General features: G+C 44.3%; 2 protein-coding genes across 2 annotated transcripts; one reads left to right on the top strand and one right to left on the bottom strand.

The window, feature by feature from the left end:
• Window positions 1–394: 394 nt before the first annotated feature.
• Window positions 395–17,262, bottom strand: LOC125433966 (mitochondrial amidoxime reducing component 2-like). Its single transcript, XM_048498976.1, has 7 exons — window positions 16,891–17,262; window positions 13,784–13,957; window positions 11,343–11,505; window positions 6,575–6,715; window positions 3,973–4,034; window positions 3,828–3,899; window positions 395–1,680 (listed from the first exon to the last, which is right to left on the bottom strand). The coding sequence occupies exons 1-7, from the start codon at window positions 17,139–17,141 to the stop codon at window positions 1,554–1,556; spliced, it is 990 nt and encodes a 329-aa protein (XP_048354933.1). The 5' UTR covers window positions 17,142–17,262; the 3' UTR covers window positions 395–1,553.
• Window positions 17,263–17,395: 133 nt separating this feature from the next.
• Window positions 17,396–18,471, top strand: PFN3 (profilin 3). The gene is made up of 2 exons (XM_048499088.1): window positions 17,396–17,792; window positions 17,892–18,471. Exon 2 carries the CDS (start codon window positions 17,976–17,978, stop codon window positions 18,381–18,383), a length of 408 nt encoding a protein of 135 aa, XP_048355045.1. The 5' UTR covers window positions 17,396–17,792; window positions 17,892–17,975; the 3' UTR covers window positions 18,384–18,471.
• The last annotated feature ends 6,990 nt before the right edge of the window (window positions 18,472–25,461 follow it).

The raw sequence follows: 25,461 nt of genomic DNA, 5'->3' as shown, positions 1-25,461 counted from the left end.
TTCTGTGTGTGCAGAAGGGGCTCTTTGGAACTAAATGTAACTATGATATGATTCTTGTTTCCTTCTGTTTTTTAAAAAAATTCTATTTATAAAAAAATAAGATAGTTTACATGCAAACTTATTGACTTTTTATTTTGAACAGGTCATACGTTTTAGTATAGAGACACAACTGTGGTATAGGGACACAACTGTGACATATACCAAAAGGATGTGGTATTAGAATGTAGTATATTGACTTAAAGCAGGTAAAAACTGATCTATCAGTTGTGCTGGATTTGCCTTAGTAAAATTTCTAAAATTATTGTCTAGCTAGTTCAGAATAAGTGGCTATGGTTAAAAGCATGATTTGGTGTTCTCATATAGCTTTCATAAAATTAAAATCAAGCTACTGTTGTTATTATACTCAGTAAAGCTTTTATTGTGTGATTAACTCTTTTACTGACCGGCTCTCAGGACACATTCTTCCATAACAAACAAAAGCTACAATGATAAAGTTCCAGGTAAAAGTTTACAGCAGAGTTACATAAATCTCTTCAAGAGCTTTCATCAGGACATCAGAAAACAAATACAAAGAATGAGGTAAGCTGAATTCCAGGCACAAACCTTGCAATTCAGTTGCATAAAAATCATACAAAGGTTCTTTATTTGACTGAATTGTTTTTTTCCCATAGAAATAAAAAGGGTTATCCTCACCATAGTTCCATTGCAAAAAATGGATAGGAATACCAAATATCCTTCATATGTATGATTATCCATGACTAGGATACTACTCTGTGAACATTCGATATTCCAAATCAACAAAGGTTTCCCCCTCTCTTCTGATAGATCTGGTAGAAAGTTCAAAGAATTAAGTTGCAAAACAGTTTCATCCTCATGCCGACTGTGGCAGGCATCATTTAATGGTTCTGTTACATTAGCAGAAGCAATGCATCAGTTTCTCTCTTCACCATTCTTCCACTCATGATTCAATTGTATGGATAGCTCATAATGGATGCCCAAAAGTACTGCTGGTGTAAAACCATTGCTCGTAGCTCTACAAGGTGAGATCCCTTACATGCAAACCCACTAGCTTTTCGTTCTGAACAACACACTATAGGTTCTGGTGCAGAGACACCACAGTGGCAAACACCAACAGATGTGGTGTCAGAATGAAGTATATTGACTTAAAGCAGATGAAAACTGACAAATGAGTTGTGCTAGATTTCAGTGAAATGTATTTTCAAGTAGTCTGTTTTGAGCAAGGCTATGCAAAACTGAAGATGAAAAACAATTCACCAGTGATGTGACTCCTTTCTTCAAAGGGGTTGGATCATTCACAATGATTCAAAAGCTGAAGATCAAATCTAACTAGGAATGTACAACATACAAAAAGCCTTGCTTATCCTCCCTCTTCAAACCCCAACCCCTTTTAGAAAGTTATACAACAATATTTCATAAAAGTATTTGATTTTTTATGCAATATAGAAAATATACATTACAAAAAAGAGAGCTAATTTTTTTCACAAAAAGGCACTTGAAGGCACAAATTAATTTCCATTTGGATTGCAGCTGTATCACCCGATTATCTTGTACACTGGGTCTCCAACTTGAAGTGTTCCCAATTTAGCAATTCCAAAGTACCACCCAAAGAGTGGGTGTGATTTGTATATATGCTGTTCAGAAGGATCACACAAGCGGTAGCTGCACACAAGAAGAGATCAGAATAAGTCATCTACAAAATATGTACTGGCTGTTATGAGAAGACGAAAGAAACAAAGAGGGTGGACTCCAAAGCAAGGATTGTGCAAAGGTTCCCCAATATTGCCCTTTCTGACCTTGGGAAAATACGACAAGTCTTTTCCTCTCCTACTTAGAGGATACAGACAGCCTCCTAAGATTTCTGGGATTTAGATTTATTTTGAACTATAAATCTATATCTCTCAGTTTCCAGGTGTTCTACAAGTACCAAGTGTATAGGTTTTGGGTTTGCTACTAGGAGGTGAGTTTTGTGTTGCCCAAGGAGATTATTGAAATCACTCAGGCTGGATTAATACATACACAACTAAGAATATTTGTGTTCTTTAATAAGCCAGCAGTACAGGTCTCTAGGTAGGCAAAGTAGAAACCTGGCTGAGCTACAAAAATTTAAACTGGTTATAGCTTCAAAGAGTAGTTAGACTTTTCTACAATGCTTTCAGGCTCAGACAGACTTCTGACTAGTCATTAGGTTAGATCCTCTCTCTTACACAGGATTCCACCCATACCAGTCTGCCCTTTTTCCAGAGCTGGTCTAAATAGTACAAGGTCTGCTCATCACTAGAGACAGACTTAACAATCGAGCACTCTCTTATTTCCCAGAAATAAGAACTGAACTCTACCATGCAGAGCTACCCTTTGCTTTGTCTGCTCTTTCTCCTCAGCCAGACCTGAGCTGTCACTGCTCTCCCCTTGAGGCAGAACTCAACTCCTCTTTGCCTGTGTCTCTCCAAATCTCACCCCCCTTCAAGAGAGACATCTGGGGTAGCATGGATCTGGATCTGGGGCAGCATTCCCATAGGCCCATCTGGATGGGTGATTTTCCCTTTGAGGGCAGGACAGACTCCTGTCCATCACAGAAAGCTTTTTCTGAAGATGTGGAACCCACACGGAACTCCACAAGTCAGAAGCTTTCAGTGGAGACAGGGAGAAATCACTCCTTCCTCTTCTATCAGCATAGCTCCTCATACAAGAGGAACAGGGAGAAATCACATTATCTTCTTAACTCACCTAGATACTGACAGCCAGCGTGGTGAGCAGCACAAAGTGCTGGCAAGTTTGAACCCCCACTTGTGCTAGGGAAGCTTGCTGTGGGACCTTGGGCCAGCCACACGCTTTCAGCCTAACCGACCTCACAGGGTTATTGTGAGGTTAAAATGGAGAAGAGGAGAACAATTGAACCTACCCAATAGGTAGAAAGGTGAGGTATGAATGAATTAAATAAATTAAATAATTACTCCATGTAGGCCCCACAATCCACCAGAGTCTTCCACTGCTAGATCATAAGATCCAACCTAAAATTTCTAAAGATGAAGTCCCAGATGGTTACTAAATTGGCAGCCTCAGAGTACTCCTTGTAGAAACAATGCACCTCCTTAGGACATTATTTCCTAGTAAAAGTTATTGTATTCCAGGTGAATTATCTGCAGCTTCTCCTTATGAAGAATGAGTCATCCACAAAAGATTATTTTCATAGTAACTGTCAAGAATTGCATGACACTATCTTCTAGCACATTAAATGTCAGCATGATGCAAAATGATCACAACATCCAGAAATATTCATATTTATGTCCAAAAATCAAAACTATCCCAAATCTGAAGCTTGACTACCTCTTGTATCCCTCGCAGTCCTCTGCTTCTGCCTTGTGGAAGCTTATCGGGAAAGGTAGCACTCAATAGTTGCACTAACTAACTGAGGATTATCCTCTAAGAAAATCAAATCTACTGCCATATTGCAAGTTGAATTCAAATCTATGGGACTTCCATGCAAGCAGTGTGTTTGGGAACAGAGTTCAATTAGGAGAATGAAGTGAAGCATTATGGAGGGAGAGGCAAAATTATTTGAGCACCCATCTCAATTAGCAGGAACTAAATCATGTGGTGATTGCTACCCAGATGCCAAACATCTTAACCATGTACACTGACCGTTGCTTGGAAACCCAGGTGGGTTGGCTAGAAAAGTAATTACTGTGCTCCAGCCCACATACTAAAACTTTTGGGACTTGCTTTAAAAAAAAGTAGAATGCCTTGCAAATTGTAACTATTGATTTTCCCATAAAGAATGAAGAGAAGGACCAATAATACTTTGTTACCTTTTCAGAGTGTCAAGAGGTTCTTTCCTGTCCATGATCCCAGTATCTGGATCCAGAGTTGTAAAAATACACCTAGAATGATAAAAGCATTGTGAGAAAAAATAACCTCACATTTCTGCTTTCAAATACTGTCCAAAATGCTTACCGTGGGCAGGCCATTACACCTTTCATTTCTGTACTTCCAATCACAATCTCATTCCAGGTATCCTAAGGAAAGGCAACATTGGTAACATCAGTTCATTTATATCACGTTTCATCTCAGACTGGCACTAAGCATATTCACTGCAGTAACACAGAGAACAGGTTTCCTCTAGCTCCATGTTAAGTGCTCTTAAAGATGCTAGAAAAAAACAGGTGTAAGAATATTATGTACTGTTGGAAGGCTTTCATGACTGGAATCAATTGGCTGCTGTGAGTTTTCCGGACTGCATGGCTGTGTTCTGGTAGTTTTTGCTCCCAATATTTCATCTTTGGCTGGCATCTTTAGAGGTATGTCATGGTGAGATGTGTTTCTCTCTGTGGCATATCTCGTTGTAACATACCTCTAAAGATGCCAGCGATAGATGCGGGGAAAATGTTAGGAGCAAAAACTACTAGACCACGGCCACACAGATAGAAAAACCACAACTGCCAACTGCAATATTAGTTCAAAGCATGGCTCTCACCTTAAGACATTACTAGTAGGCAAAGGCAAACCACCTTTGAACATCTCTTGCCTTTAAAACCCTGCAGGTTCATTGTAATTCAGCTGTGACTTGATGGTACTTTCCACCACAATTGGTAAAGATCTTTTCAAATTTGGAGAAACAAATTAGTATGAGTTGCTTGTGTTCAGTGGACTTCAATACACAGAAGACAAGTGTGTGATGCAGGGGCATACCTAGGCAAACTGGCGCCCGGGGACAAAACCTGAGTTTGCCCCCCCCCCCCCGCCGCCGCCCAACGTATGGGCGGCCACCCTCCCCCACCATGACCAAACAATGATTTTTTGTACCAGCTCACAAAACACCTCCCACTCCCATCAAAACATACATGGCTCTCTCCCCACCAACTCTTTTCCTAATCGCAACAACCCTATGAGGTAGGTTGTTAGCCTGAGAAACAACTCCAAGCCAGTGCAAGTGGGTATTAAGCATGTAAATCTCTCACAAATCACCCCCAGCAAAACATTTACCAAACAAATGTCAGCATCATCTCTCACAAAACATCTCCAGTGGAATCCACCCCCAAACAGCATCACTTTCAATGGTGTTTAAACTAGGGAGCTCAGATTCTTTTTTTAAATCCACCTTAGAGGGGAGAATCTGGGGTCCCCGGTTAAAACAAAATTGAAAGTGATGCTGTTTGGGGGTGGATTCTCCCCCACCCTGAAACAGCAACACTTTTGAGGGTTGGAGATTCAGATGAAACAAATAGCAGATTTGGCTGGAATCTGGGCAGAATTGTTGAGGTACATTGATGGGACAAAAAAAATTGTCCAATTATGTCATCTGCCCAAATATGAACAAATCACCGAATGCAAGGTATTTGGGTTTTGGGGGGGAATCTTTGGTGTTTTTCAGCCTGCAGGGGAGTGTATTTATTTTAAAAGCTAGTGGCACCATGATTTCAGGGCATCATCCAGAGACTGCCCTGATAGTATTACTACACCTCGAAGTTTGATGATCTTTTGGTTCGAGGGGCAGCAAAGTTATGGATGCCTGCTAAAAATGGAATGCCCTCATCCCCATTGTTTTCAATAGGAGCTAACTAGCTGAGATGGGGGCTACCCCATTTTGAGGGATCATAACTGATCCCCCTCGAACATAACTTCCACCAAACTTTGGCTGGCATCGTAAGAATAGTTGGCACAGATGATACCCTGAAAGTTTGGTGTCACTAGCTTTAAAAATACACCCCTCCAGGCACCCCAAGAAATTTGCCCAAGATTCTTTTGTTTTTGCAGTGATTCCCTTTGCTCCATTGTAGCCAATGGGGAAATTTCTTGAGTGTGCAGGCAGGCTGCACATTTTTTGAAGATAGAGGCACCAGACTTTCGGGGTGGCTCCAGGAGGCTTCCTGGTAATATAACTCCTTTTAGGTTTGGAGACGCTTTGCTTCTGGGGGGTTCAATTTTATGGGCCCTCAAGAAGCTTTGCTTTCAGTTTCCCTGCCTCCTGCATGTGAAAGCCTGTGGAGGCTGGGTTCTCTCAGAACTCTCAAGCTCCCGACTTCAGAAGGAAAGCTCACCAAGTTTGGATGCTATTACTCAAGGCCTCTTGGAGCCACCTTGAAAGTCTGGTGCCTCTGTTTTCAAAAATGTGCAGCCTGCCAGAAATTCCTCATTAGCTACAATGGAGCAAAGTCACTGCAACAGCCACAGTGCTGAGGCATGGAGAGTGTGGAGAAAACTTCCATGTGAATGTTCCAATGCTACTGTAAGGACCTCCACTATTATAACTACAAGTGCAACATGGAGAACTGTTGCTATGTGGAAGCAGCCCAGGTTTATACAGACATTCATTAGCAAGTTTTCTCCTTGGATTGTAAAAATAAAGTTATCAGGAGAATAGTTCAAAGAAAAGATATTTGTGTATGTATGTTACTCAAGAGATAATTCTATCCGCTGTGCCCCCCACTGTCACTGCTTCACTGCAAATCTAATCATTTATTCCCTAAGTAGGTTATCAAATATTTAGTTAGTATTTATTTATAAATAAGTCACTTCCATTAAATATTAACACACACAAGTGTTTATACCCAATTACCTCTTCATGAGGACCACAACCAGTCACCACAATATTTGGCCTGAAGTTACGCATTTGAACTTTCTTTCCCAGTCGGGAATTTAGCTCCTCCACAGATGCTTCTGAGAGAACCATAACTGGACTACAGTCAGGATAGGCAATCTATAGATAAACATTTAAAAAGGAAGTGTTGTTAACAGCATCCCAAGACAACACACTCTAACTTGGATTGGCAAACTGCTAGCTCACAAATTGAATGCAGTTCTCATATACTTTGTATGTAGCTTCTGGTTGTTCTAAGGCACTTTAATTTAAAAAGTGATAAAATGTCCCTGTGACTGAAATGGTCATATAATGAAAGGGATTTTTTTGAAAGATTAGAAATAATTACATTCTATCATATCGTGCTGCACTTCAGTCTAGATTTTGTATATAATGTCCTGGCCAATAATTACTTGGATAAACTTTTATAGAGGTTGAACTTGCTCCAAGGGACCCAGTTTATATGACAGTCTGGGAAAATGACTTTCAGGAATATATAGTTAGCTCTGGAAAAAAAACACATTAATTTGTGGCAGCTGCCCAGCATCCCTCACCCCAACAACAACTCAATGTGTGCCTGTGAATTTCTACCTACTTTGAAATTACTGTTAAGAAAAGATGACAGTTGTAAACTGAAGGTGGAAGAAAAATCAAAAGAGGTTGTTTACAATGAGGAACTCATAAGATACCTAAACTAAAGTGGAAAAAAACCTTCTTGCATCGGAAGTCATAGGAATAACACAATGGGGAAAAATAGTTCTAACCTTGACACTATTCTGAGATTACAAATTCTACTTAGCATCCAATGTTGAATTTGTTAGATGCTTGTGAATCAGTTTCTCAACACTGATTAATACTTTTCTTATAGGTGTCTAGAAAGTTTACAGTCAACGCAATGAAATCTTAAGCACCACTGGCTATACTTATTACAATGGGTTTATTATTATTATTATTATTATTATTATTATTATTATTATTATTATTATTATTATTATTATTATTTATTTATTTATTTATTTATTTATTTATTTATTTAATTTGTATACCGCCCGATCCCCCTCGGCTGGCTCCAAGCGGTGAACATGTCATTCACTACAACATCAACAGGAGCGGTCGTACAAATATAAACACATAGGCTCCATCCCATAAAATAGCTTAAAACTCATAAAACAGCAAAAAACCACAATACATAATAAAAGGCGTCCGACCTTCAATTCTAGTAAAAAACCTACCCCCATGGGATGGCAGGACCCTCAACATGGCGAGGGGGACCCTGGATGATAATCCGGAAATGCGCCTAGGGGCAGGGCAGTAAGGGGGCAATTCATGTCAGCAGCTGGACACTACCCAAAGGCCCAGTGGAACAACACAGTCTTACAGGCCCTGGGCGGAACCTTCACCCAGTGAACTCTCGCGAGGGCCCGACAGGGCTGGAGGAAGGGTGTTCCACCAGGCCGGGCCAGTGCCAGAAAGGTCCTGGCCCGCTGCGGAGGCCAGCCACGATCATAGAGGGGCCGGGGCCACTAGTAAGTTGGCCTCTGCAGAGCCAGGAGGCCGAAGTTGGGACATATGGGGTGATGCGGTCCCGAAGCGTACGGTAGAGGTCCCAGGCCGCGAAAAGCCTTAAAGGTCAAAACCTACACCTTTGAAGATGATTCTCCGAATTAACCGGGAGCTTCAAATGCAGCTGTCGCGAACACAGGCTTGATGTGTTCTCTGAAGGCGCTCTCCTGTGAGCAGGCGCGAAGTGCCGCATGTTGGACCAGTTTTTAACTTCCGGAATCAAACGCTAAGGGAAGCGCCGGCGTACAGCGAAAGTTGGCACAATAGTCCAGCCTGGAGGTGACCGTTGCATGGATCACAGTGGCCAGATCCGGGCTTCGGGGAGAGAGGAAGGAGCCAACCGCCGGGCCTGGCGAAGATGGAAAAATGCAGTCCGGTTGTATGGGCCACCTGGGTCTCCATTGAGAGAGATCTAATCCAGGTGGACCCCCCAGACTGGCGAACAGAGGGGGGGTCGGGCTTCAATGAGACTTCTCCTCCCACACCGGGCGCTGGAAATCCCTTTAACTCACCCCTGGCGGTCTAGCTTTCAGAGTGATCTCCTCGCCTCTCGATGGATTCAGTTGCAACCTGCTCTGCTGCAACCAACCAGCTACCGCCTCCAAACAATGCTGGAGAGCCGCAGGGCTGCAACCGGCCCCTCCATCAACAGAATGAGCTTTCGGAGTGTCATCAGCATATTGATGACAGATCAGCCCATAAAGCCCGCGACCAACTGGAGCAAGTGGTCGATATAGATGTTAAATACCAATAGCGGGATAAGGCAGCCCCTGCTGCACTCTCGCAGACTGGAAGCTGGCACCTCCGGGAGGCTTCATCCCTCAAGCTATCTCACACTTGCTGACTCCGGGTCCCGAGAAACGAGGCAATCCACTGGAAGCTGACAGTGCCCCCCGCACTCGAAGCTGCCAGGCGGTGGGTCAAAAGGTCGATCGACCATACGTCAAACGCCATGTAAGATCTAACAAAACCAGCAGCTCCGATCCGCCTCGGTCGAAGTTGCATACGGAGCTGCGCGGTCTGTGATGCATGCTTAAGAGCGGTCTCCGTCTCCATGCCCAGCACGGAAGCCGGACTGGAAGGGGTCGGTAAAGCCGATGCGTCATCCAGGGAAACCCTGAAGCTGCTCCAACACCACTCTCTCAATTACCTTCCCCAGAAACGAAAAGATTCAAGACGGGCGGTAATTGGCACAGATCACCTTGGATCTAACGCATACGGTCTTTTTTCAAGAGTATGACCACTGCCTCCTCTTTCCAAACTCCATCCGAAAAGACTCCCTTTGCCTCAAGGAAGTTTCATTGATTATGTTCAACAGATGGGGTCAGTAGCTCCGCCCGGCAAGCTTTTATGCGTTTCAGGAGGGGCACGGATCCAGAGGACAGGTAGTAGGTCTAACAGCAGCCAAGGCCCTGTCAACAGCGGCTTCGGAGAGCAGGGAGAACTGGGCCAAACTTGGGCCTGAAGACGGCAAGGGAGCCTCCAGTTCACTAATTGTAGATAACGTGGAAGGGAAGGTCCCGCCGAAGCAACGGATCTTTATCTGCAAAAAAGCTCTATGAATGCCTTCTACAGCTAATAGCCAATCGATGATTTGTAGACCTCTTCCGATAAGGAGGTCAAAGACCGAATTATAATAAATAATCGCGCTCGGGCGGAGCTAGCAGGACGCGAAGGAGGGAGTGAGAAATTGAAAGCCCTCTTCGCCTCTTCGTTGCCATCCTCAGGCCTTCATAAACGCCCTATAAGATGTTCACGCAGCCGCCGCCGCGAGATTTCCGCCACACCTCGCTTCTTAGTCGCCTAAGCATCCGTTTCATATGGCGCAGCTCCTCGGTATACCAAGGAGCCTGCCATCACGGGGCTTAAGAGGATGCCGGGGAGCAACAATCCTCGATGGCATCGGAGAGCCGGGAGTTCCAGTCCTCCACCTGCTCATCGAAAGTGTGCCGGGCGGGTTCAGGGTCCCGCAGAGCATCTACAGGAAACCAATCGGATACATAAGTCTCCGCCATATGGCATAAATCAGCCCCTCGCCTAGACGGCTTTGGCGCGGCAGGGCCATCCGAACCTTCAAGGCGAATGGTCAGTAATTCATGGCATTCTATCCGTGAGAGGATATGACCATATTAACTCCCCCAAACCAAAGACCAAATCCAGCGTGTGGCCGGCCTCATGAGGGGCCAGAACTTTACCAAGCGAGAGGCCTAGTGCCAGCCATGGATGACAATTGTGTCCAGAGTTTCATTGTACATGGTGCAGGGGCGGTGTCGGCATGGACATTAAAGTCCCCAGAACAATAAGACTGGGGAACCGCGAACGCCCAGTCCGGCCACCACCTCCAGCAGCCGCAGAAAGCAGGCTGTCCCCTGGTGCGCTTCAGGGCGACCGGGTACACCAGGTAGGGAAAACCGCCATCCTCCACGGCCAACCACTCTAGGCCTACCACACTCCATGCCGGGCAATCTCTGGGATGGGGGCCGCCCTGAAGGGAATGGAATCCCCACGGGATGAACATCGCCACACCTCCCCCCCGGCCCTGTGTTCGTGGGCTGGTGGAGGCATCGCCAACCCGGGTGGCGCGGATTTCTCGCCTTCAAGGCTAATGGTTTCACCACGCACTCCAGGTGGTTTCAGTGATACAAGCTGCAGGTCCATCTCGTTGGACTCTCGGTGATAACTCGGAGCACAGCTGGGTTTTATTGGTGCTGGATGGACCTGGCATTGATCAGCACCAGCGACGAAGCAGAGTAACTCCTGAACTCTGCCACCGTCGTCTCTTGGGATAGGTCGGAGGTCAGAAGGCAAACGAGCATGACCGTATCTTGTTCGTCTTCTATCATATGGCCGCCGCCTACCGCTATATCTACCCCGTCCCATCAATACCGGGATCCCCTGCCCCAAAGTAGGTGCCCCCATTGTTCAGCCGCTCTCCCCAAAACCTATAGCCTCGCTAACTACTACCACACCAAGCAGGCAGACCAACAGGAGGGTCTGTCCCAGGCAGAGCTGAGCAGGCTGGCTGCCTTGGGCTGCTGGTGGAACTCCTGTTGTAGCTGCCAGGCCCCACCCCCTGCAGGTGTTCCCAATGGGGTGGGTGGGGAAGGACTAGAAAAACTGCACACAGGTTTGCACTGTAAGACGTATGCTAAGAAATAATACAAATACAAATATGTTAGCTCACCTTATCACTAGCCCGAAAAGGCTCCATGATATCTTTTGCATTCCTTGGAACCATGTTTGATTCAAAATGAACAAGGCGATATGGATGCGAATTCAGAAAGGCTGTGATCCATTGCGCTGCCTCTTCACCACAGTCTCTGCCTTGGATGTCAAAGCCAAACACCCTGAATGATTGTGAGGGATATTAGTTCATTCTCTGCTAGCCAGGGAAAAATAATTCTCATTTAATAATTTAGACTATGTCCACACATCATCTGATCAGTGGCAAAATTTTGTTATTTCTTGCAAACGTATTCTTATTAATATGATAAACCTATAAATAGAATAATAGCTCATAGAATATACAGTGATTAAACAAGAATGAGCCAAAGGCTACACTGAGAATATTCAAACTTGTTTTGGTGTGGTGGGGATGAGGAGGTGTCCACATTTCCCCACCCAAATCCCGTGACATACATACATACATACATTTATTTATTTGTTTGTTTGTTTGTTTATTTATTTCATTTTTAAACCGCCCTCCCCCGAAGGGCTTTACCTTCACATCTGACACTCCTTTTGGTCCACCATGGCAGGCTTTGTAATGTTTTAAAAAATATTGGTAGTATACTGCGGTGGCATCCTAACACTATAGCAATATGCCTATTACCTTTTATGAACCAGCAAAACTACTTTTTTTTCACTGGCAAAACAACTTCTTTTTTAAACTGGCAAAAGCCTACTCAGTGGGAAAACACAAAGCACTGAGTAAACTCATGTGCAAAGACTCCATTCTCACTTTGTTGCAGGCATCACAGCAAAATGGGGAATCATCCAGAGAAGAAACAACTTTACATGATCAGGTCTTCCAACAAGATATGAGGAAAAACATTACTCATCTCTAGCATGGCACTGCCAGGTCACTTTAACAATTAAATAATTAATCAATAGATCAGGTCATAGATCCATCACACAAGAAGAAGAAGAAGAGTTTGGATTTATATCCCGCCTTTCTCTACTGTAGGAGACTCAAAGGGGTTTACAATCTCCTTGCCCTTCCCCCTTCACAACAAACACTCTGTGAGGTAGGTGGGGCTGAGAGAGCTCCGAAAAGCTGTGACTAGCCCAAGGTCACCCAGCTGGCGGGTGTGGGAATGCACAGGCTAATCCAAATTCCCCAGATAAGCCTCCACAGCTCAGGCAGCAGCGGGGAATCAAACCCGGTTCCTCCAGATTAGAATGCACCTAATGCATCTTTGAAACATACAAGAGTTTCAAAGATACTACTGTATGACTCACTAAAACTCTTTAAGTACCATTTTTCTTTAAGGGGACTTAAAACAGAAGTATTCTAATTTTCATTAGGACTACCCAAGATAACACAAAATAGCCAGCAAGCAAGCTTTTGAGTTCTCTAAAGACTCTTTGCTAAGAGAACAGAGCAGAAGAAAACTGTGATAGTCCTTAACAAAAAAGATTAACTTTAAGTAATATTGTCATAGCCATGCATGGAAAATTAAAAATTTAAGAACACATTTCAATTGCATTTAGAGATTATTTACAGCACAATTTGGGAGGCAGGAGTTGTAGAATTAGCACAAGGGCACACTGGCACAAGTGACTTGTATGCTGGCTCAAGGGGCAAATACACTGGTGGTGGGGTGCTGCATGGTTCCACAGTGCCCTTAGCGCAGAAGTTGAGGCTGGAAGGGGCAATCCAGGAGCATTCCCAGGGGTGGACCAAGTTTAACCAGCTTCCTGTGGCCTTTTGGCCCAGGAACATCCTCTTTGGCTGGTATAGACTGTGAAGACCTTGTCAAGATTACAGCTCTTTCCTGGTTCCTCCCATGAGATAGGGTGGTGGGCTTGGGGAGAAGATGGGACCAGGATGCTTGTGTACATTTGCATGCCAATTCTCTTCTCATCCTCCAAGGCAGGCTAAACCTGGACTTCATCTCTGATTTGCCGTTGAAGACTCTGCACAGCCTGAGAACATTTTAAAGTGATCTCAATCCATTGGTTGCCAAGGCAGGGGCCGGAGGGGGGTTAGGAAAAAGAATATTAACAAAAGCTTGTATAGTATAACTTAGTTCAAGCAAGAACTTGCTTGTATCCTGTTCACAGTGCCCTTTCAATAAACCAGTTTCTGAACCCCAAGACTCTGGTTATTGGGGGAGGTTGACAGATCCTGACATACATTTAGAGCAGCTAAAACTGTGGTGCAGTCCATTGGGTTGCTTAGAGGGGCTGCAAGGCAGCTCGGGATTTCTGCTGTTTTTCTTGTTTCTCACACCACCTAAAAACCCTTTTGCTTCAGCCTCTGCAAAACTGCTTACCACCCCCCATGGATTTCACTGCCCATGATATAACTTCATTCAACAGATACAGTACGATGGGAAGGCATTTTACAATTTGATTATGAAAAACAGGCAAGACACTAACAGAAAGAAGTCTCTTAGTCACCTGCAAATCTGTATTGGATTTTTGGGGGGTAAGTCTACGGGAATATGAAGATCCTTCATTTCTGGAGCACTCAAAGTTAAATATCCACTTTCACAAGTTTGAGAAATTAATACCAGCTGCGGCTCTTCCCGAGCAGTCACTTTATGTCCATCTTCCTTTATTACAAGCCAACACCTGAAGTTCAAAACACAACAAAATGCATTCAGCATTATAGAAAGGCAACTAAACTATATAGTTCAACTTCCTAGAGTAATTAGCTGTTTAAGACTGAAAGTGAACATTAGCCTATTAATCAATGCTGATTTTTAGTGTAACATTTGTATTCCAACCTTAAGTTCAGAATTGTCCACACAGAGCTCCTAGTTAAGTAGGAGTTAGATCTAGACTTCATGGAATTACATCCAGCAGTTCTCAATTTAAATGAGCGGTCTGTATAACAATGCCTTCTTCTCGGAGCTTATTTTCTACATAGATGTGAAGCATGTATTTGTGCCTATAGCTAGTCAGTTCTTGTAGTCCTGCCCACTGATTATCACTAGCATATGAAACTCCTGATCTTATCATAGTAGTCTGGTAACAACTATGAGGTCACTAGCAACTGTAATGCTGACAGAGGGCAGACGCACGAAACAGCCTCATACCAAGACAGACCATTGCTCTTTCAGTATTGTACATTCTGGCTGGCAGCAGCTTTCCAGGGTTTCAAGTAGAGATCGTTCACATCATTACTTCTTGACCCTTAACTGAAGATGCCAGAGATTGAACCGTGAACCTTTTACATGCCCAATAGACACTCTACCACTCAGCCAGTGCCCACACAGTTCCACCTTGCTTTTTAAAAGAAGTACGGAGCAGGTTTGTCAGTTTTTGAACCCATCTAGATAATGTAATACTTATTTGATTGGAAGTAATTAGTTGATTACAAGATTAATGCTATAAAAAGTTTAGCATGCTGATTTTTACCTAAAACAGAAGTAGTATGTGAGGATTCCCCACCCCCCTCCCCGGCTAGCTATTAAATTCCCATGAACAGAGAAATCGAGGACTGGAAAGGCATGAAGTCCAGGTGGGAGTTAAGGGAGATTACTCTATGAAATGCACATGAACAGAGAAATCTGGGACTGGGAATATGTATGAAGTGTATATGTAGTGCATATGTATGAAGTGCAGAATGGTAAGCTGCAGTACTGCAGTCAAAGCTTTGCTCATGATCTGACTTGGATTCCAACAGAAATTGATTTCAAGTAACCAGTTCAAAGTTGACTCAGCCTTCTGTCCTTCCAAGGTTGGCAAAATGAGCCCCCAGCTTGCTGCGGGTGAAGTGTAGATGACAGGGGAAGGCAGTGGCAAGCCACCCAATCAACATAGACCCTTGCCACACAAATACTTTAAAATGTTTTCAGTCAGGAAATAAAATGTTTCCTCTGTGGGGTTCCCCCCTTTGGTTTTTCCCCCTTTTGGTTTCAAAAATGTTTTCCTTCCAGTCTGAAAACATTTTATATGAAACTCCTTTTGCAACAATTCTTTTCTCTGAAACATTTTCAAAACATCTTCCCTTGATGTGTGGTCAAATATGCAGTGTTTTATTTTTCCTGCTCTGTTGTTACTCTCAGTCCCGGATTTAAATGAAAGGAGGCCCTAGGCTATCCCACTTGTGAGGCCTCTCCCAATACCTGGCCCTCATGACTAGAGGAAGATGGGGTCCACTTCAGTGAAGTCCTGGAAGGACAAATCAACACAGTTATCAACGCTAGTGTCAAGTTATCAGTTTAAGACAATTTTATTCTGAAATTAAATGGAAGGGAAATTACTGAAGGGTTGTTTAGAGACTACAGTGATTATGACAGCATGTGTAAGAAAAGCCTATGACACTGTCAAAAATATTATATTCCTTGGCTGGAGGCCCTAGGCTTCAGCCTGCTAATCCTAGGTACGGTAAGTCCAACAGTGGTCCCCCAATTTTCAGAATTTTTCTGAAAGCCTCTTTCAGATCTAAAACCTTCCTCTTACAAATGAAACAACCCTCCTTATCTCTACTCATCTTAGTCACCTGCAGATACTTTCCCACCACCACCACCCTTTTGTTCTTCTCCTTAGAGCTAATTCTCCCAATGGCAAAACGTAAATGCAGGAGGAATGCTAATAAACTGGCTGTTTTCCCAAGCCTCTGTGCTGTCTCAGCTTTCCCTCTTGTTTGGGTTGCTTGTTGGTTTCTGACATCAATGAAACAACAAGGCTATGGGTTAACAAAAAACCCAAACTTGTAGATGAGGTGAGCACGGAGGAACATTATGGCAAAGGGGGTGTTGAAAGGTTTTTGAAATGTTTTAAGCAACTTGTGCAGAAAAGCCATAGTCTGTCTTGTAAATACTGTGATGTGACATCACCCCATGGGTCAGTAATGATCTGGTGCTGCACCCAGTGGTGGGATTCAGCGGGTTCGCACCACTTTGGCAGAACCAGTTGTTAAAATGGTGCTTGTAAACAACCAGTTGTTAAATTATCTGAATCCCACCACCGGAACCCGTTGTTAAACTATTTGAACCCCACCACCTTTACATACACATAAGATCAAAATGTTGCAAGGAACCAGTGTATAGTGGAACACTTCAGAAATTCACCAAACCAAGAAGCACTAAGAGAAAATCTCTTATACTTTAACACCTAATTATGACCACAGAGCAGAGAAATGGTACTTAAAGAAACGCTGCATCCAAGAGACTACAGTATGAAGGTTTCCTTAAAAGGAAATGCAATGGGGCTCTTTCCTACACATAGTTGTATTTGGGAATAATTCTACACAAATTCTGGCGGTCTTACTTCTGAGTAAACCATCATCTAGTGGAGCTGCCTGATCTACAAGCCCTCGTCTGGGAGTAAGCCCTAGTAATCGGACTTACTTTCGATCATAGAGGTAACCGAGCCGAACTTCAGGTCGTCCTAATGGAGCAAAGTCCTCTAAAGGCAGGTCGGAATGCAATTATTTTATAAAATACTTGCAAGCAGGATCAGTAAATTCGGGGGATGGGTGGCGTGGGTGACCAAACTGCAGTTGTACTACGGAGGGAGTTAACACCTCCCCCGCCCTGCCCCCGATCTCCAACTACCTGTCGCGCATCTCGCCGCAGCGCAGCCCCAGCTGGGTCGTCTCAGCCCGCTGCACGGCGACTCCACGGCAGGACTTGATTGGGTAAATGAAGAGCCCCGACACCGTCCCCACCTGCACCAGCCCTCCACGAGCCCGCCGGCGGCGACGCCAGGCCGTGGCCACCCCCAGAGCTGCGACAAGGGCCAGGGCGGAGGCGAGGAACCAGCCGGCCCGCACCCTAGGCGAGGAGAGCAGGCCGGAGTCCCCCATGGCGGCAGTGGCAGGCAGGCAGGCAGGCCCGCCAGAGGAGGCGAGGAAGATATCATGGCAGGAGGAGGAGGCTCCCTTGCGGGGCGGGGCTTCCTGGCACTCTTTCACGGCTGGGCAGGAGGCGCCTTCCCGCTTCCCTCCGGCTGGAATGTGGCCCCCTGACCGTCGGCAGAGGGAGGGGGAAGGGATCCGGGATCCTGTGAACCTTGGCTCAGGCTGGGCCGGATTCAGGAATGCAAGAGAGTGTCTTTTAAGTCCAACTCAGGACATCAAAAAGTAGTAAACAAGGTTTCAAGATGCTCGTCGCTTCTCAGGTTGGAGATTCAGTACCGAAGGGAGGAGTGGATTACACAGGCACAGAGATGTCCTGGAGAAAATTGTTTTGGGGGATACTTTTAATGTCATTATACCCTGCTCAGGAACAAGCTGTGTAGTTTACTACAAACTAGTCAATGGATGCTGGTGCTTCTGACATCATAATGAGCTCCTTGGCAATAGCTGAAGCATAAACACAGAAGCCACTGCTTTGTGAACTCACACTGACCTATGTTGACCAAGCAAAAGTGTTACCTGGTTACTCTCTCTGCATCTGAGATTTGAGGAATCCAGAGTCCTGATCTTAAACTCTGAGCCTGAGCCCAGGGTACTGAGGTAGGACCATAGATTCTGACTCTCCTGTGACTTCTCTTCATATCCTAAACAGATATCCTTTTAAGTCTTTGTTTCCACTTACTTGAACAATTCCATTAGGACTCCACAGAAGGAATAACGGGACGGCAACCAACTCCTGAGATTTGACAAAAGCAGGGGCAGAGGACTTGGCAGAGAAGAGAGATGGGAGATTGGAAAGCCTACATCAATACAGTCCTGAAGGACAAGAACATTGAAGATGTAGCTATTGTGGGACATTCAGACAATAAATGTGTCTGGGCATCTAAGCCAGGAGGCCTGCTGGCAGCCATCTCTCCTCAGGAAGTGGGACTGATCACTGGAAAGGACCGAAAGGGTTTCCTGCAGACTGGGATCACCATAGCTGGCAAGAAGTGCAGCGTGATCCGTGACAACTTGCTAGTGGAGAAAGATTCTGTGATGGATGCCAGAACCAAAGGTAATGACAGCAAATCTATCTGTGTCGGGAAAACTTCAAAAGCTCTGCTCTTCCTCATGGGCAAGAAGGGAGTCCACGGAGGTGCTCTTAATAAGAAGATGCATGACTTGATAGCAAACATGAAAGGCGTCTAAAGTCAGACTTGTAGCGCAGTCACTTTTCTCCTGGCTCAAGGATGTGGGGAAAGTATTGTTGGTGTAAAATAAAGGGCATTTAACCAGCTTTACCTTGTATCTTTGAGATGTGAGGTGGAATGAGACTTGCCTGTTGCACTAAATGAAATTGGTTAGCTGGGAGGAGAGAAGAAGAAGAGTTTGGATTTATATCCCCCCTTTCTCTCCTGTAGGAGACTCAAAGGGGCTTACCTTTCCCCCTCACAACAAACACCCTGTGAGGCGGGTGGGGCTGAGAGAGCTCAGAAGAACTGTGACTAGCCCAAGGTCACCCAGCTGGCGTGTGTGGGAGTGCACAGGCTAATCTGAATTCCCCAGGTGAGCCTCCACAGCTCAGGCAGCAGAGCGGGGAATCAAACCCTGTTCTTCCAGATCAGAATGCACCTGCTCTTAGCCACTACGCCACTGCTGCTCCTGAGAGCGACCAGGCTGTTGTCTAAGCAGAGTCTAGAAGGCATCTTCTCTCCCAGCTCAGTATGAACTGTAGTTCTACACTAGAGGTGGGAAGGTAAGATATAGTAAGAAGGGAGGTGCACAGTGATTCTGCTAGACCCTGAGCTATCATTTGGACTAAATGGGTCTGGCATAGTCTCCATGTAGCTTGAAGGCATCAGAGACATGGAGTCAGGGACAGCTGGTGTCTTGTGGTACATTGATTAAGAGTGGACCTGCAACAACCTGGTTCAGATCCTTGCTCTGCCATGGAAACTTGCCACACACCCTCTCCTACCTTGCACAGTTGTTGTTGTGAGGACAGAGATAGGAAGAAGAGAGAACCATATAATAAGCCACTTTGGGTCCTGATTACAAAGAAAAGTGGAATATAGACTTTTAAAAGATAAGCATCAGTTTTCCCAAACCTTAAATGAGAAGTGGCCTCACTATGATTCACCCCAGAGAATCTACCAGAACTGTATTTGTGCTAGCAGAAAAATAAAAAAAGATGGTTAGTTTGCATATGAGTGGAGCTGTGATCTGAGAGGTCCCTAGTACAACTCTTGTGTCTCACTATACTCTATTCCACAGAAAGATGACATTTTAGTCAGTTGAAAGGCAGTTGTTGAGAAAGTTGTGTTTCTGCATTAGAAAATAGTCCCAAATGAATATGAGGATTATCATTCATTTTTATGCACTGCCTTTGTCAAAACCATTATAGATGGTATTTCGATACAAAAGCATTTATGCTAAAATGTATTTTTACTTTCACGCGAATGTGGGGACTAGGATTAGGTAGGCACTAAGGCCCAGATGAAGCATTCTACAACAAAGAGCATCTTTGAACAGACACTAATCTAGAAGGAGGAGGAGGAGGAGCAGCGTTTGGATTTACATCCCCGCTTTCTCTCCTGTAGGAGACTCAAAGGGGCTTACAATCTCCTTGCCCTTCCCCCCTCACAACAAACACCCTGTGAGGTGGGTAGGGCTGAGAGAGCTCCGAAGAACTGTGACTAGCCCAAGGTCACCCAGCTGGCATGTGTGGGAGTGCACAGGCTAATCTGAATTCCCCAGATAAGCCTCCACAGCTCAGGCAGCAGAGTGAGGAATCAAACCTGGTTCCTCCAGATTAGAATGCACCTACTCTTAACAACTACGCCACAGCTGCTCCCTAACTAGTGATTGATGCCATCTTTCTCACTTGGAAATTATCTGACTCCAGGCAGGCATAACTTAATGCCAGTGAACAGCCTGTGCCTGAGGTTCTGGCATTCTGGTTATGTCTTTTTGTAATGCAGATGAGCATGCTTCAAACACAGCCCACATTTCAGACTGTGAGCATTATTTGTTGCAAGAGTCAGTGTTTGTGTCAATTTAAACATACTGTAACACACACACACACACAGAGAAGAACTCTGAAGTGCAAAGATGCAGTTCAATATTAAATCATTTACATCCTACATAAAAATGCCTGCATAACAGGCCATTGAATTTGTTCAAGTACTTTGTTAGTACTTTTAGACTTGGTAGAGGATGCTTTAAGAAAAACTCTGGAACAGGGATTGCTTCTCTTCAGCTTCTCCCATCCTCTGGACAACAACATTCAAGTGACCAGTTTCTGTGTTGCATGCAATTTAAAATGGTTTCTGGGGGTTTTCCTACTGCAGTGATGGCGAACCTTTTCGAGACCGAGTGCCCAAATTGCAACCCAAAACCCACCTATTTATCGCAAAGTGCCAACACAGCAATTTAACCTGAATACTGAGATTTTAGTTTAGAAAAAACGGTTGGCTCCAAGGCGCACATTACTTGGGAGTAAGCTTGGTGAAGCAACCGTGCAATGCTTCGAATGGGTGAATCATGACCCTAGGAGGGTTTACTCAGAAGCAAGCCCCATTGCCAGCAACCAAGCTTACTCCCAGGTAAAGAATCGTGCCCAGGCTAGCTTAGATGTGTGTGTGTGCGTGTGGGTGATTTTCCGCCCCCCCCCACATGATGAACTCTGTGCACGTGTGCCCACAGAAAGGGCTCTGAGTGCCACCTCTGGCACCCGTGCCATAGGTTCGCCACCACTGTCCTATTGGAACATAAGAACTGCTCACCAGTGAAAAAGTATTTATGGATACCTATCTATTGTATGTTCCACAAAATGTGTGAGAATGATGTACAGTGTCTAACTACATGCATGGGATGTACACATCCTAGGGAGGGGCAGTTGGTTCTGGATAACTGCAGCTGTACATGCAGAGGATACACTGGTTGAAAACATCTTTGTTTCCTCATATTGGCTGCTTCCAGACAGGAGCGTAAAATGTGTCATGGCAGCAGCAAGTGGGATGGAAAAGGAATACAAATACACACATGTTCCATTGCCAGTGTTTGTTATTAGTATTATTAGTATTTCTGATTTTTCCTATGCTAGCCCTCAGTTTGCAAATTTATCAACTGTGCCTAAAATCTAACCAAAACTAGACTCTTCCCAACTCTGACTTATCTGAGCCATTTCCCACTGTATTACTCTCTCCTGTGAATGGAACTCTGCCATGTCCAGGAAAGTTGTCATTCTTGAGTATTGCCAGAGGGTCAACTTTCCTTCCCCAGTGTTCTCTGATCTGCCTTTGGTTCAGTTACACTGTGCCTGATGTTGCCTCTCTCTCTCTGCATCCAACGCTGGCATTGGATCCTTCCTCCTCAGACCATTTTCTTCTGGAACAGGTAAATATCACCCTTCTTGCAAGAACCACTTCTATTTCAATCTATCCTTCAACTCCATCTACATTCTAGGCAATTTGAAACCCTCTATGTGTGTTTGTATTGCCAAACTGCATGTGCACTATTATGATTTTTTTTCTTTAATAAAATTGTTAAACTTCACTTAAATTCTAGTTTCCTATGGCTTTCTAAAAGGAAAAAAAACCTGTAAAAATTGGTGGAACAGATCCCCAAAGCTCGGTTTCTTGCATTGCAAGGTCTGTCTCTACTCATTTCCCAACCTAAAATGAGACAGACTTCTGCAATTCTTTGACATTCTCTAGGCCCATTTTGGTAGTTTATATATACAAACACATAAGAACATAAGAACATAAGAACATAAGAACAAGCCAGCTGGATCAGACCAAAGTCCATCTAGTCCAGCTCTCTGCTACTCGCAGTGGCCCACCAGGTGCCTTCGGGAGCTCACATGTAGGATGTGAACGCAATGGCCTTCTGCGGCTGTTGCTCCCGATCACCTGGTCTGTTAAGGCATTTGCAATCTCAGATCAAGGAGGATCAAGATTGGTAGCCATAAATCGACTTCTCCTCCATAAATCTGTCCAAGCCCCTTTTAAAGCTATCCAGGTTAGTGGCCATCACCACCTCCTGTGGCAGCATATTCCAAACACCAATCACATGTTGCGTGAAGAAGTGTTTCCTTTTATTAGTCCTAATTCTTCCCCCCAGCATTTTCAATGAATGCCCCCTGGTTCTAGTATTGTGAGAAAGAGAGAAAAATTTCTCTCTGTCAACATTTTCTACCCCATGCATAATTTTGTAGACTTCAATCATATCCCCCCTCAGCCGCCTCCTCTCCAAACTAAAGAGTCCCAAATGCTGCAGCCTCTCCTCATAGGGAAGGTGCTCCAGTCCCTCAATCATCCTCGTTGCCCTTCTCTGAACTTTTTCTACCTCCTCAATATCCTTTTTGAGATGCGGTGACCAGAACTGGACACAGTACTCCAAGTGCAGTCGCACCACTGCTTTATATAAGGGCATGACAATCTTTGCAGTTTTATTCTCAATTCCTTTCCTAATGATCCCCAGCATAGAGTTTGCCTTTTTCACAGCTGCCATGCATTGAGTTGACATTCCCATGGAACTATCAACTAAGACGCCTAAATCCCTTTCCTGGTCTGTGACTGATAGCACTGACCCCTGTAGCGTGTATGTGAAGTTTGGATTTTTTGCCCCTATGTGCATCACTTTACATTTTGCTACATTGAACTGCATTTTGCTACATTGAACACAGGCAGCCATTTTTTTTTACATTTTGTCTTGGGGACTGTAAATAAGATATATTATACCCAGTTCAGAATAAAGATGACAGGAGATTTGTGAATACACACACATACACCTCCTGAACAGTCTTTATTCTAGCATTCTCTGCTTGGATCCTAATGCCTACCTAGTTCTGTTCTCAAGACACTAGGACCCAAGTGGAACATTCTAGAACAAAGACGGTCCATGAAATGGCAGATGAATTCACAACTCTCCTTTTATTTTATCCTGAAAAGGGTATAGATAGAACACCAATGACTAAGATTTTCTTTTGACTTAACAGGGAAACCATTTAGAAGTATTACCCTTCAAAGAAGGTAGAAGAGTGGTGAAAATATTTTTCCATCAGCTTGTAATCTACAGAGATAGAGCTTAGTGAGGCATTCAGTTTACCTGAATATAGCTAGCAAAGAGGCAGGGGAATTATTCTGGTAAATAAACAATTACAAATAAAGTCATTAATAATGAATGTCTGCTAAAGAAGAAAACTTCTATAAAACAGCAAGATAATGACTCTTGTTTATAGCCTTCTCCCGCAGTATAAAATCACTTACCTAGATTTTCAACAACAGATAATTTGTTGCGCAAATCTGGAAAATCAGATACTTGGATGTACCTAATTCATTATAAAAGAATCAGCCTGCTGTTGATATGTCTCATGCTGTTGTGAAGGACATTCTAATCCGATGGTGCCTAGGGAAGGGCTGGGAATATAAAGTGGCCCTGGAGCAAACCATGTGTATCAGTTCTTGCAGTGCTAGAAGTCAGGGCTGCAGAGCTTAGTGCCAACAGTTAGGCATTGGCTCACCCATTCCTTCCTCCCACACCTGACAGCAATGTGGAAGAAACCTGTGGGTGAGCTGACACCTGTCAACATTCCTGCTGAAAAGTCTGAGCTAAGGGACCTGATGTATTGACAACGTTGCTGGGACTTGGATGCAGCACCTCACCAGGATTTTTTTCCTGCAATCTCAATGGCCATTCCATCCAAGATGGCACCCAACCTTTCTGGCAACTGGCAGATTTGCCATAAGTCACATCCTAACTATGGCTGATTCTGCATGGGCAGCAAAGAGTTCACGGAACCCATTTTTGCTGCCCTGCCATCATTTTCATGGCAGCTGCTGGAGCCAGTCGGGATTTCTGGGATCCTGGAGGAAGGCAGCACAGTTTGCACAGAAACACAGTGTTTCCATGCAAACCGTGCAGCTGAGAATCCCTCCACCCAAGAATCCACCCTAAGAATCCCCCACCTGAGAATCCACCCCCAAGAATCCACCCCACCCCAAAATCCCCTTACCTACCTGCATGACATGGTAGCTGCCTATTAGAGTATCCCCTCTAATGGTGGCTGCCTGGGGAATCTACTATTATGGTGGAGGGAAGGGGTGGATGGGAATTGAACATTCCTGCTTTCCATAGTTCACATAGGCAAGCAGGAAGGGTTTGCAACCCGGGTTTACGGGAAAAACTCACAGAATTAGTGAGTTTCATTTAACCTGGGTTCTAGCACTAAAAAGGGTTAGCAGCATTTGGGGGGTGAGTTCTGTCCACCCAAACACTTTTTTTAAAGCGCCTCAACCCATTTTAATTGGCCTGTGCAGAATGGGCCTCTATGAGATGGCATTACTAGTGTGCACCATAATACATGTGTTTGTGTACATGTGCACCTGAGTGTTTTTTCTTCTCGTCAGCTGAACCAGAGACATAGGCAGTAACATGACTTTGGAGAGAGAGGGCACAAAGGCACCCTTGGCATATGCCACACCCAAGCCTATGGGCCTCTTGATCCTGTAAATAATTGATCCTATGGGCATGGGGTGAATAAGTCTGCTTGTTTTCCCCAGGGGGCCAAATAGCAGGGCTGGAAGGGGCATCTGAGACAGGGAAAATGGGGTGGATAAATGTTAACACACTAAAGATCAATTTGTAGATCTTCCAGAATCTCATCTAGCTTGACCCTCATTTTCCTTTGGACAAGAGGAGACCTGAACTATCTTGATAACAATGCATATATTAAATCATTAGACAGGTATCTAAGGCACAGAAATGAGCACACAAAGGCAGTTCTAGAATTACAGCAGCAATAGTTCCACAATGATCACACTGCTCCAAAGCCTGCAGAACTTCTCCTAAAAACCTTTTAGCAGCTGGGCCAGTCAGCCACTGTTCAGTTTAGCACACTTTGTTCCCAAATCCAATATGCAAACAAGACAAGATTTTGCCCTGCAGATGGTTCTGCGCTGATCATCCCAATGACTGATGTTATCCATTGCGCTGATTGCCTATTGAATAGCACCCATTATCAGTTATCATGAGAGGATCCTAGCTGTAAAGTTCTACAGAATTACAGAAATACATTTTCCCCATACGCTACATCATAGACTGTTTTACCCAGTTCAAAAAAGATGACAGGAAATACTAGTTTATTATAGGAAGAATATACATTTAAAATCTAATTAAAATCCCTTAGTGGTCCTTAGCAAATGTAAATGGTTCTTCCTCACTAGAACAGGAACTCCTTTCCCCACATCCATGCTCCATAAAGTTAAGAACCTTTTAAAATGCT

The sequence above is a fragment of the Sphaerodactylus townsendi genome, linkage group LG01 (genome assembly GCF_021028975.2).
Source record: "Sphaerodactylus townsendi isolate TG3544 linkage group LG01, MPM_Stown_v2.3, whole genome shotgun sequence".
In the NCBI taxonomy this organism is placed as follows: Eukaryota; Metazoa; Chordata; class Lepidosauria; order Squamata; family Sphaerodactylidae; genus Sphaerodactylus; species Sphaerodactylus townsendi.
The sequence above is the reverse complement of the archived record's forward strand: the minus strand, read 5'-3'. Positions and strand labels throughout refer to the sequence as shown.

What these genes read in the sequence shown, in the direction of transcription:
- LOC125433966 (XM_048498976.1), bottom strand. Translation starts at nt 17,141, where the DNA reads ATGGGGGACTCCGGCCTGCTCTCCTCGCCTAGGGTGCGGGCCGGCTGG. An exon ending in CTTTTCGGGCTAGTGATAAG is followed by an intron (nt 6,716 to 11,342) that starts GTGAGCTAACAT and finishes GTTTATCTATAG; the next exon opens with ATTGCCTATCCTGACTGTAG. An exon ending in GGTGTAATGGCCTGCCCACG is followed by an intron (nt 3,900 to 3,972) that starts GTAAGCATTTTG and finishes TTATCATTCTAG; the next exon opens with GTGTATTTTTACAACTCTGG.
- PFN3 (XM_048499088.1), top strand. Translation starts at nt 17,976, where the DNA reads ATGGGAGATTGGAAAGCCTACATCAATACAGTCCTGAAGGACAAGAAC.